The sequence below is a fragment of the Hemiscyllium ocellatum genome, chromosome 47 (genome assembly GCF_020745735.1).
Source record: "Hemiscyllium ocellatum isolate sHemOce1 chromosome 47, sHemOce1.pat.X.cur, whole genome shotgun sequence".
NCBI lineage: Eukaryota > Metazoa > Chordata > Chondrichthyes > Orectolobiformes > Hemiscylliidae > Hemiscyllium > Hemiscyllium ocellatum.
Genome location: NC_083447.1, coordinates 20711737 through 20724955, shown reverse-complemented (window position 1 = coordinate 20724955; position 13219 = coordinate 20711737). Strand labels below are relative to the sequence as shown.

General features: G+C 41.5%; 1 protein-coding gene across 2 annotated transcripts in view; it reads right to left on the bottom strand.

Moving 5' to 3' along the window:
- Positions 1 to 13219, bottom strand: part of LOC132836748 (transmembrane protein 87A-like) — a 73650-nt gene that overhangs the window by 11775 nt on the left and 48656 nt on the right. For both annotated transcript variants that reach the window (XM_060856179.1, XM_060856180.1), the window contains 5 exons: positions 11743 to 11814; positions 6778 to 6886; positions 4592 to 4650; positions 2583 to 2686; positions 1139 to 1212 (listed from right to left, as the gene is read on the bottom strand). In XM_060856179.1, the coding sequence (XP_060712162.1) occupies positions 1139 to 1212; positions 2583 to 2686; positions 4592 to 4650; positions 6778 to 6886; positions 11743 to 11814 (418 nt within the window). The remainder of the gene's footprint in view (positions 1 to 1138; positions 1213 to 2582; positions 2687 to 4591; positions 4651 to 6777; positions 6887 to 11742; positions 11815 to 13219) is intronic.

Below are 13219 nucleotides of genomic sequence, written 5' to 3'. Positions count from 1 at the left end.
CAGGGATGTAGTTTTCCCAGCTTGCCTCAGTTTTAGGAATGCTTGCTGCTGCTCTTGATATGCCCTCCTGTTCCCTTCATTCAACCAGAGCTGATCTCCCAGCTTCATGTTAACGGCAGAACAAGTGATCTGCTGGGTTGTGAGGTTGCAAGTTCAATCCCAGTCGTATGACTTGCATTGCATCGTAGATGCTCGGTTTTGAGTTGTCAAATCTGTCCCATTTAGCATAGTAATAATGCAATACAACATGATGCATTATCATTGTGAAGGCAGTACTTTATCGCGACAAAGATTGTGTAATAGTCACTTTCACCAGCACTCTCATTGATAGTACGATCTGCTACGTAGACTGGTGAGGATGAGATCAAGAATACATTTCGCTCATCACCTGCTACAGGCCAGGTCTAGCAGATGTGTTCTTTAGGACTCAAATAGCTTGATCAGTTGGGCCAACTTGGAGATGAATACTGAAGTCCCTCACCCAAAGTACATTTTGTGATCTTTCCTCCTCAAAGATTTCTCCAAAGGGTGTTCAACGTAGAGGAGTATTAACTCATCAACTTTGGAAAGGGATGAAGAGTAACAGCATGTGACAGTATGTTTTCTTACCCATGTTTGACCTGAAGACCTAAGAGGACATGCTGAGGACATCCAGGGTCATTCCTGACTGTATACCATTGTTCTGTTACCTCTGGTGAGCCTGCCCTGCTGATGGGACGGGATATATCCAGGCACAGGATATATCCAGGGGCAATGATAGTGGTTTCTGTAATCATAACCAAGGAATTGTATCCTACCGACTTGACTAGTCTGTAGACAGACATTCCAATTTTGGTCCAAATTAGAAAGGACGACGTTACAAGATTAACAAGACTTAGCATAATATTGTTATTTCCTAGGCGAGTCCCTCGGATTTTATTAATTTTTAAGAATGTAAGAGAAAATTAAAGAAAGGTAACAGTAGCATTTATACAGCATCTTTTGTGACCTCGAGATATCATGATTCCAAACTCTACAAAAGAAACTACATCAATTACAGCATTGGTCTTTGGTGCTTTGAGACACCAAGGCCATGAAAGGAAAATGAGTAACTATAGATTTATCCTGTGTGCCTTGGCGTATTAACAGCCAAACTCACCAAAAGCCTCACTGATCAACTGTTCCTCTTCCTCTTCATCATCAACTTCATCTACCAATGGAGAATAAGAATATCTGCAAAACAATAAAGGATAGCAATATCACGGAAACCTGTAACTTCACACGTACAGAAAATCACAGCATGGAAGACTGGACTCAGCATATTTGCATCAGCTCACAAACAGCAAACCAATCGACTCTACCACCCTGTTTTCTCCTAAAAGCTCTGCAAATTATTTCTTTCCAAGTGTTTATCCAAATACTTTGATGGAGTTACCACTTAAACTGCTTCCATCAAACTTTCAAGCAGCACATTCAGGACATCTCCCTCCAGTGGCCTTTTCCCTTAAATCTGTACTCTGGTTCGACCCTCGTCAGTGGAAACAGTTTTGGTTTTAGTTTCAGTATTTCAAATCCCTCAATTAGATTTCCATGCAAACTTTCCGGTTTTAAGGAGTACCCCAATGTCTCTTTTCTCCAGTGAACTGAATCCTTTAGCGATGGTAACATTTTGGTAAACTCCCTCTGCAAATGCTGATCAGAGCATTGACAAGGCCACATTTGGAGTACTGTGCGCAGTTCTGGTCACTTTACTATAGAAAGGATATTATCAAACTAGAAAAAGTGCAGAAAAGATTTATCAGGACGCTACCTGGACGAGAAGGTTTGAGTTTTGGGGGGTGCTGGATAGGCTGGGAAAATTTCACCTGAAGCGTAAGAGACTGAGGGATGACCTTATGGAGATCTGCAAAATCATTAGAAGCATAGATAAGGTAGATAGCCAACAGTTTCTCCCCCGTGGTAAAGGAGTCTAAAACTAGACGGCACAGGTTGAAGGTAAGAGGAAAGAGATACAAAAATGTCCTGTGGGGCAATTGTTTAACCCAGAGGGTGGTGAGTATCTGGAATGGGCTGACAGGGTAGTGGAGGAGGCGAGTAGCATTTTGCTACTTAAGAAACATTTGGACAGGTACATAGATGGGATAGGTATGGAGGGATATAGACCAAACGCAGGCAAATTGAGAAAAATGGGCGGCATGGACAGGTTGGACTGAAGAGCCTGTTTCATGCTGCAAACCTCCATAACTTCATGAGATGCATCGCTAACTGAAGAAGGCAGCTTAAAAACTTGGTTGGGTGCTTTCGACAGGGTGTCAGTTCAAACAGTGATTGAAGTCTTTATACAGTTTGCAGTTAAACTGTGAAGGAACTCTAATCTGTGCAGATTTTGATTCCAATATGAATTTGTTTCTGGTACAGTGTACATCAAGGGTGGAGACTGATGCAAACCAGGGGGTGGGGGGAATAATTCAGAATGTCACGCAAGGTTTTTAAATCTCCCATTAAACCGTATCAATATTTGTGTGGTCTTGTTTTCCCCCCAGAGTACAGATACTCAATGTGCTATTGGCAAGACCTTGCACAATGGATAACAGGGAACGTACCTCTGGTTATTTGCAGACGGCCTCCACAAGAACATTATGACAAGCAGTAAAAGAGAGAAAAGAAACCGCCAGAATGCATCCTCTATCCACTGCTCCCTCCAATCCTGGGTCCAAAAACAAATAAAGCCTTGTTTATGGAGTGCACCGCAAGACTGAGACAGGTCATGACAAAGACTTGGCAAATGCAATGGGCATCCTGCCTCAAGTGCCACGTGCAAACAAAGCACAGCCAGTTAATTTAAGATTTGCTGATAAAAGACAGTGGGTCAAAGCTTTTAGTCATGCACTCATCAGGATATTTTGCATGAATACCAAGAGGAATCAAATCAGCAAACCCTGATTGGTAGATACATTGTCATTATGAATGCACCAGACAATTATAACAGTTAATTGTAAACGAAGCACATTATCTCTGATTGGCTAAGGCAAATTTGCCTGCCCTCTGACTCACTCATTGGATAATCCTACAAGATTATGGATGTGTTGGTGCCTCTGGAGTTTGGCTCACTTTGTTTTGCTGGAATAGTTATCGTACAGTATCCCACTTTTAATTTTGCATGATCAGGGCAATTTGCAAGAATACGAGTGAATGGGAAAGCCAACATTTATACTTCATGAGAACAGAGTGCCACTTCATTGGCACGTGGACTGATTAATAGAAGGATTGCCATAAGAATGCATCAATTAATATATGTAAACTGTTAACTGTCAGATTTTGTTTAGATTTCAAATCAGGCAGTTTGACTCTCAACTGGTTAGGATACTGCCCGAGAAATAAGCCTGCAAATTCCTGTTACCTGTTTTGAAACAGGCAGAATGCATGCACATTCCTTCCCCTTGTAAAGAACATAGATCTGTGCATTAATATATGGAGCTTCCAGTTCATGCTGCTGCATGTTGCTGCGGAGTCAACTGGCAGTTCAAAACTGATTGGCAGCAGACTTCTTTGCACACTCAGGGTTATTCAACAAACGTTATGACAAAATCATAATAATTCCCTTTACTTTGATAATTCTTGCAAGCTGCCCTGATGAATGCAAGGAAAGTTTCAACAAAATGCGGTCTTTTTTTTAGATTTAATACAGAAAGTGATTAGGATTTGACTGTCTGAGAGTGAGATGAAGATTCAATACATGACTTCAAAGCAGAATTGTATAATGATCTGGAGAGAAAAAAAATTTGCAGCACGAAGGGGTGAGGCGCTGGAGTGGGGGGGTGAGGGGCGTGAGGCACCGGAGTGGGGACGAGGCGAGTTGGTCATGTAGAGAACCTGCATGAACACAATGGGCTGAACAGTCTCATTCTGTGCTGTAACCATTCGACAGATTTTGGTAGTGGTGGTTCAGAGGAACTATCACCAGAATAACAGGTGAAGTCTCTGTTCTTCCAATAGGGCACTGGTCCATTTAACAGACTGAATAGCTAATGATAACATTAGGAAGCACTTCTTCACAGAAAAGGTTAACAGAAATTTGGAATGGCCTGGGATGAATCGAAAATGTTAAATCCTAGACCTTAGTTTATATTTATTTTCTCATATTACAGCTGGGATCTTGACTTAAACTTTTGGACGCCACCTCCAGTAAACAGAGCTCATCTTCAGCACCACCTCCAAAGTGTCAACTTGGATCATGTGTTTAAACCATCAAGTGGGTTTGAACCCATGACGTTCAAATCAGAGGAGACTGTACCACCAACTGAATGTGTCTGATAAACTAGTAGAACAGAAACCCTACTGAGGACTGATGGTACCTGCACAGAAAAGCAGCGGGGTCAGGAATAACAGATCGGAAGATATTACAAATTCTATTGTTGGCTAAATGGTGTTGAAGCATGATCCTTTATTAAGTTGGCTGCAGGGGCCTGATGCATCATTAGCAAATATGCACTGGTAATAATTCATGGAGCCTTATAAATAGGCTTCCTGTCCTTACTGGAGAACAATCAGTCAGAAACACATGGGAAGCTGGCACTAACTACACAAACAGCGTGACGAGATATTTACTCACCGACTGACAGGCTGGAATCCTGAATGTCATAGTCACCCAGATAATAAAAATCACTGAAGCTGAGGAAAGAACACAAACACCTGTGATGCAGTTACCATTAAAACAAATTTTCCATTTACAACAAGTCAAAGAAAAGACAAAGAAGAAATGGGAGATCAAAATTTCAACTTGAAAATGTTTTGCGATTTGTCTGAAGACACAAATGACCTAAGAAAAAACCCACACACAAATCTTGTACATCACTTTCTGCCTTTCTAACCCCCATCAGAAATGTTGGGATCCTCACGACGTCCTTTTCAAGGACTTAATGGCTCACAAACTATTCCCCAAATTACTGGGCAGGTGGCTTATCTGTTACATCCCCCTACCAATGATATCTACGCTCCAAGACTGAGAGAGAGCGCCTCATTCTCCAAATATACCAAAAGGCTGGTAAACAAGCAGACAACAAAACCATGATGCTGCTGGAGAAGGATTTACTCTCAAACATATTCAGTTTGGATGAGACTTCTCTGAGCCAGTCTGCTGAACTTGAAGAATCTCCATTCTAAAATAAGCCGTAATGGGCCTTTAAAGCTGGAATTTCACCTGGCAACGTATTGTATGAATATGTTATAACCTGCAGGTTGATGACGTAATTCTACTCTTTTACCCTATCTGAGGTCCTAATACCAAAACCCCACAAACCTCAAACTTCTTTATAACACAGGTTACAACTTTTTGAGGGAAAATTGTGCACCAAATTTGACTGCTTTGTGGTCATTTTAAAACAATCACAAGTAACACAATAATATGCTGGAATATGAGAAATGTAACTGGCATGCTCATCAGCTCTCCTCAATGCAAGTACTCAGGGGTAAAGATAGGCCTCTTTGAGCTCAATCACAAGACTCACTTGAGTAAACTAATATAAGGTGGTGAGAGCTAGCAAGGGTCTTCCTGCAAGCAGGTACTGCAGCCAAAGTCAAGATAGGGGTTACAAACTATCCAGCTGGAATCCCTCCATGGCATTCAGAAATGGAACTGTGGCTGAATCTGCCTCTTCCAAGTCAAGGCCACTAAATGTCAAATTAGATCATTCAGTCACATCACTGATATTTGCAGAGATTGGGGGATCAAGCTAAGATGCATATCTGTGCCATGCAGTGCAAAACTAAGCGAATTTGAGTAGGTTGCACGGCTTCTCCAACCTGCTGCACCAAACACAATTACTGCTGATGCTACAATTTCAGTCGCCATATCTCTAATTTTTACAGATCAAAAAATCTCCCTCTGCCATCATATACTCAACAACAGAGCATCCACAACCTTCTCCAACTTCCAACTGCAGTCCTAAATATTAGATCCTTATCTTGAGATTATGTTCCCTTGGTCTGGATACCCCAGGGAAAATAATCAGTGTCTGCTCTAACAAGCCTCTGAAAAACTCTGCATGATTCAATTAAATTCCTCCTTTCTTCTAAACTCCATAGCACTGCCCTTTGTCTCTCATCATAAGACAACCCTATTGTCCCAGGAATCAACCTAGTGAATATACCCTGCCTTCAAGGGGAGTACATCTGTAGATTTGGAGATCACAGCTACAGACAGTAAATCCATCATGTGGTCTCACCAAAACTATATATAATTGCTGCAAGCCTTCCTTGTTCTTGTAGTCCAGACCCTTACAGTAAAGTTAAACATGCCATAACCATCCAAATTCTCAGTAGCTTTATCTGCCATGTCAAAGTACACTCAAGTCTCTCAGCAACAATGAGAACTTTCATACTTTTTAAAAATAGCCTGCTTTTCAACTATTATAGCCAAAGTGAATAACTGCAGGTTTCGAGATTATACCTCCACTTGTCACCTTGTCGTCAACTCTTTAACTAATTTATATCTCTTTGCAACACATGCCCTCACAATATACACTCCCAGCTAGCTTTGTGTTGACAGCTATCGTGGACACACAACTCCCGATTTCTTAGAAACTAACTAGAACATTAGGTCAAAGCTTGATTCATAATGAGAACCAAGTTGCCTGTAATTTCCAATATTGATTAAAAGAACTGCACAACTGCTGAAGATAATAGAGCATGGAGGTGGAAATCTACATTTCAAGCAAGTTATTTTCCCACCTGCAAACATTGCTCGTCACCACTCCCAAACACCCACTATTTAATATTGTGTAAGAATGGAAGACTTACCAAAAACAGCAAAGATTAAAGTATTGGTGAAGTGTCGGTACAACAAGAGTTTCACCAGACTTCTGCGGAGTTTCAGTTGCTTCATCGTCTGTGACAGGCTCACAAAGATGTGTGGATGGTCAAGGAAAATAATCTTTTTCTCAATGAAATTCTACGTTTTTTTTTGGTTGGGTGGGTCCCTCATCTGAGTACAGCAACATGTTTGTGAAGAGAATATAACCAGCTCGCAACCAAGCACGGCGTATCCATTCATGAAGAGCACTCATTTGTGAAAGGCTCATTGCAGGGAAAGGTCTGGAAAGTTCTGAGTTGAAAACCAATTCAGTGTAAGTATGAACTCGTTACTCTGGGAATCCGGGAAGATGAGAGGATTTTATTTTTAAAACTTGGTGACTTATGCTATTTTCAAAACACCAGTGTGAGAGAAAAGGTAAAGGAAAGATTCCATCACAAAGTGGTGGTAATTCCCAAACTGTAACCTTAAAAAAACAAAAGTCAAGTGTAGAGGATTCCACTAAAAAGTGGGACATTTGACCCACAAATCATTATTCTGAAAACACTGATTTACCATAATTAAATATTGATGGAAATCACAGCATTTAACATAAAAAAAGTGGTATTACTGCAGCTGGATCTGGTGGGAGAGACTGGTGTAGGAGTGCATAATAAACAAACAGGTCTCTTTCCCACTGCAGTGTTTCTCTGAAAGCTTGCTTCCTAATTTCTGAACAGTGAGTGAGGTTAATCGAAGTGAAACTCAAAACTCTCGTTTTTCCCAGATTCGCCAAAATGATACAGAGGGTGATGCTTCAGCAAGGCAGCCACCAATGTACAGTGTGAACTTTAAGAAGCCCTCTTTGCTGGGAATATTTCATAACATAGTTCAACCAATACCAAACTTATTAAAGTACAAGGACAAAGAAAGTGCTTTCTTGGACTTTTGGATGTCTTAATGTTTAAGTACTATTTCTGTTTGCCCCAAGTAAATGAAAGGAATACTCAGACCCATTACGACTTAATTTTTTTAAGGACCAAGAGGTTGAACAAAATGCTCTGAACAGCCCCTGGGTGTCTGATGACTCCCACGGAATCTCCTTGTCAATCGAATCTCTGAGAAACTTGCTTGTCTCCCATTATCCGCCTTCGCTGCAGGGCAGTCAACATTAATACTTTACATTCCACCATTCTGGCTAAGTGTCTTAATGACAAACAACAGCACAAAGCCTAAGCTACTTTGGTCTTCAATCTCTGAATCTGCAAAATTTATTCAAGATACACTGTCTACCGTTCAATCATTTCAATATACCAAGTTTAAGATTAAAGATAGATTTTCTCAGTCTAGCAGCCAACAGCAGTGCCTTGAAGCTGCCACTGCAAACTGAGTAACATGACTGAACCCCACATTGATCTGCGGTGGCTTGTCACAATTTCCATGGAAAATTGCTTCAGACTGTTAAGGCTAGGCTTGAAACACAACATCGTGAAGAAAATACAAACTTTGTTGGATGGAACAGCTAATAACTTAAACAGTACTCAGTAATATGTGTCCCTTTAATAGCACCCTTCAAATCTTTGACAATTGGAAGGGATAAGTCACTGAGTCAAGGAATTGTAAATCACAGAAACAGACTCTTCGGTCCAACTCGCCTATGCCCATCAGGCATCCTAAAATTAATCCAGTCCTACTTGCCAGCATTTGGCTCTTAATCCTTCCAAATCATTCCTATTTATGCACCCATCCAGATGCCTTTTAAATGTCTTAACTGTACCAGCATTTTCTGGCAGTATGCTCCATACATGCATCACCCTCTGTGTTAAAAGGTTGCCCCTTAGGTTCTTTTTAAATGTTTCCTCCTCTCACTTTGAACCTATCCCCGCTAGTTCTGGACTCCCCCACCCCAGGGAATAGACTTTGTTTATTTATCCTACCCATACCCCTCATGATTTTATAAACCTCTATCAGGTCACTCCTCAGCCTCCGATGCTCCAGGGAAAACAGCCCCAGCCTGTTCAGCCTCTCCCTATAGCTCAAACCCTCCAAACCCAACAACATCCTTGTAAATCTTTTCTGAACCCTTTCAAATTTAACATCTTCCCTACAGCAGGGAGATCAAAAGTGGCCTATCAAATGTCTTGCACAGCCGCAACGTGACACCCCAACTCCTATACTCAACACACTGACTAATAAAGGTGAGCGTACCATAGGCTGCCTTCAAATCAAGGTTTGAAAAAACCCAATATTGTCTGAAAATGGTCTCTAGTTAGATTGTTGGATTTACAGAAGATAAATTCTTAATGCTTGAAGCCATTTTTGGGCATTGACATTTAAGATGTTTTCAGAAAGAGTACTAAATTCTTTGGAAAAAAGCCAACAAAATTATTTTTTTCTCTACCAGGCTCAATATGACTATCAGGCAATAACAGGAAATTCACCAGTAGAATGAAGAGTCAAGCAGAGCAAGGGAAATGGCAGCCAGCAGCACTTCATCATCCTGATTCATTCTAACAAACAGAAAGGTACATGGGGTATACAGAAGCTGGAGCAAACACAACACATATTGCACACAGCGGGCAAGAATCCCATCTCTCTTCAGGAGCAGCCATTCTGAAAGCAAAGTGGTCTCAATATTTCACTGCATTTGTCAAATTCTGGTGCTGTCACTACAGATTCAGCAATGTTGTGCTGGAACCTTGTGCGTCAGTGCCAATAAGACACGAGGAGAAAGTGAGGACTGCAGATGCCGGAGATCAGAGTTGAGAGTGTGACGCTGGTAAAACACAGGCATGAAGGAATGAAGGGCTCTTGCCCGAAACATCAACTTTCCCGCTCCCTGGACACTGCCTGACCTGCTGTGCTTTTCCAGCACCACACTTCTGACCCCAATAAGACACAAGTCCACTCTGCAGTACTGTCACAGATTTTGCTCTTTGAAAGCTGAAGTTAGGTTCATATTTTTTAGCTGTCTCTGATGAACTACGGCAACCCATCTGGTTGTCAATACCGTTAGGGAGGGAGTTCCAAGATTTTGACCCAGTGATGCTGAAGGGGCGATGACAGGTTTCTAAATTGGAACGGTGAGAGTGTTGGAGGGTGGCATGCAGGTGGTGACATTCTCATATCTGCTGCCCTTGCCTTTCCAAGATGGTAGCAGTTGTGTTTTGGGAAGGTGCTATTTAAGGAGCCATTTAAGGAGCCCTGGTGAATATCTGCAGCGCATCTTGTAGATAATACATACTGCTGCTACTCTGCTGCAAATATCTTGCACACCCCTCTATGATTTACTGCTAAAATTTGAGGAATACAAATATATGCAATATTCAAGGTGATCTATAGGACTCCCTTTATTGTACTTAACTGTTTTTAACTTCCTTTTCCAGACATTAAGTAAAACATGCGATTTGGTTAGGGTCGAGTACAGTTGAAGTGATTAGGGCTACACTGATAGGATTAAGTCAAGTGATTAGCTCTAGTGGAGGACTAGTTAGTCAAAAGACCCATTTTTGGCTGCAAGGTCTCTAAAATAAAAACTAGCATTCTGTTCACTACAACAATGTTGCAGATTTATTCAGTTCACTTCAACCCTGATTATTCCATTTTACAATTACTGATTAAATTTCACCTACCATTCTATCCACTCACAATTTATTCAATCTGTTTCCTGTTTCCCTTGAAGCCAGCTCAAATTCAAATGCACCTCATCATTTCACAGAAACAAAATTCACCAATTTGCATAGATCTTTTGAACAGATGTCACTGCTAGAAATTTGAAACTTTAATCCCCTTTGCAGCACTCCATTCGTCCTCGCGTCACACAGTCACCTCACCTCACCAAGTGTACAACACTAACAGTACCCACACCTCCTCTAAGTGCAAACTGACATCTCATTATCTCCCATATGACAATGACACTATCCCTTCATTCCCAGTCCCAACACACAATCACAAAGTCATTTTGCAATCCGTCCCCAAGATGTGAAGTTAAATATTAGCCTTTTGAGTAAAGCTTTATTGAGTGAATTGTGGAAGTCCTGGCACTTTTGGTTTCTACAGTGTAACTGTGATTCCACTTACAGTCATACAGCATGGAAACAGACCCTTCAGTCCATCTAGTCCATGTCAATGTTCCCAAACTAAAGCACAATCCCACTAGCCTGCATTTGGCTCATATTCCTCCAAACATTTCAGCTGGTTCAACCCTGCCTCCTTGAGAGGAAGGGTCACCTGGGAGTGTCGAAGGTATGGAGGTGGATCATGCTCAGGAAAGACAGATCACATCTGAAACGAGACACAGCTAGAGTGAGTATATCGCTCGGGGGATTTGGAAGCAGCATGGGAATTCAGTGTAGAGGGTGAGAGGTTCATTTTGATAGGATTTTTTTGGCTCATTGTTTTAAAGGTCTCTTTCAACAGGATAAAGGGAAATCTAGGATCAGGGGTCCAGCACAACAGGATGAGTACACAGGTAAACTCAAGTTCATTGGCCAGTGATAGCTCTATATTTGACTATAATAAATTACTTTCAGACTGAAGGTAAATATGGAAAATATTTACAGGCTACAAACTAAAAACTAGTATGAAATGTTTGAAAATCAAAATAAGAAATAAGTAATTAAAATTGAGATGCATTGGAACTGCATGACATGGGAGCTGGTGGTCTCACTATTCATAGATCACATTTGTAGCAAGTGTTGGTTGCTTGAGGAACTCTACCTCAAAGATGATGAGCTGCAGCCTGAGTTTCAAACACTGCGACACATCAGGGACAGGGGGAATTACTACAGTGTTTCAGAAGGCAATCACACCTCTTAGATTAATTACCACTTCTGGCCAGAAGATCAGATTGCACATTTAGGAACAGAAATAAATGAACAGATTTTCACCAGTCACCATACTGTGTTTGAATGACAATACTTATCAGAAGCTAGTAAGAAATTCATGGGAGGAAATGCGAGCAAAAAGGATATCCACCATACAATACAGGAGTCTATCAACGCAAGAGAAATCTCACAGATGGTCATGGCTGCCGTAGAGCGCTCCTAAGGAGGAACATCAGTCATTAACATAACTAGTATAGCATCATAATGAATCCTCTCTCATATACTGGATAAAATGTATTAGCTGCAGACAAACCTCCCGAGTCTCACTGCAACAACATAAAAGTGCAGTAGAGGAGCTTAGTACTTTCAAAGGGGACTGGAAGAGGCTAATTAACACTGATGGAGGATAATGCATACTGGATCAATAAATCTCTATACACATGATTTTGTTTTAACTGGAGGCAGGTTTCTACTGATACCATAACCAAGTTAAAAACTTGAAGCTGCACAAAACAGTCAGGCTTCAGCACATACACGCAGCAGTGAAGTTTGATATTGAAACTGCAAAATCCAGAGAAGAAAAGTTACAAACAGCTCAAGTGCCCCAAATAATGAACTTTACACACAGCAGCAATACCATCATTCACCTTGCAAACATTCTCCATTCCCGATCTCTCATAATCCAAGTGCAACCCCTAAATAAGGTTAATTGAATGCAGGTACTGCTCAGTCCTATTTGCCTGACAGAAAGTGGTGGGGAGGCTTTCTTTTAGAGGTTCTGTAGTTCAAGTAATGAATGTGGTTTTGTCCAAGTCGCACAGTGACAGACCTGGAGGCAAGGTTAGGAGGTGGCGTTCCCCTGTAACTGCTGCTTCTGCCCTTACACTCAGTCATAGAGATGTACAGCACAGAAACAGACCCTTCGGTCCAACTCGTCCATGCCAACCAGATATACCAACCCAATCTAGTCCCACCTGCCAGCACCCAGCCCATATCCCTCCAATCCCTTCCTATTCATATACCCATCTAAATGCCTTTTAAATGCTGCAATTGTACCAGCCTCCACCACTTCCTCTGGAGCTCATTCCATACATGTACCACCCTCTGTGTGAAAAGGTTGCTCCTTAGGTCTCTTTTATATCTTTCCCCCCTCACCCTAAATCTATGACCTCTAGTTCTGGACTCCCTGACCCTTGGGAAAAGACTTCGTCTATTTATCCTATCCATGCCCCATAATTTTGTAAACCTCTATAAGGTCACCCCTCAGTCTCTAACGTGCCAAGGAAAACAGCCCCAGCCTGTTCAGCCTCTCCCTATAGCTCAAATCCTCCAATTCTGGCAACATCCTTGTAAATCTTTGCTGAACCCTTTCAAGTTTCACAACATCTTTCCGATAGGAAGGAAACCAGAATTGCATGCAATATTCCAACAGTGGCCTAACCAATGACCTGTACAGCCGCAACATGACCTCCCAACTCCTGTACTCAATACTCTGACCAATAAAGGAAAACATACCAAACACCTTCTTCACTATCCTATCTACCTGTGACTTCACTTTCAAGGAGCTATGAACCTGCATTCCAAGGTCTCTTTGTTCAGCAACACCCCCTAGGACCTTACCATT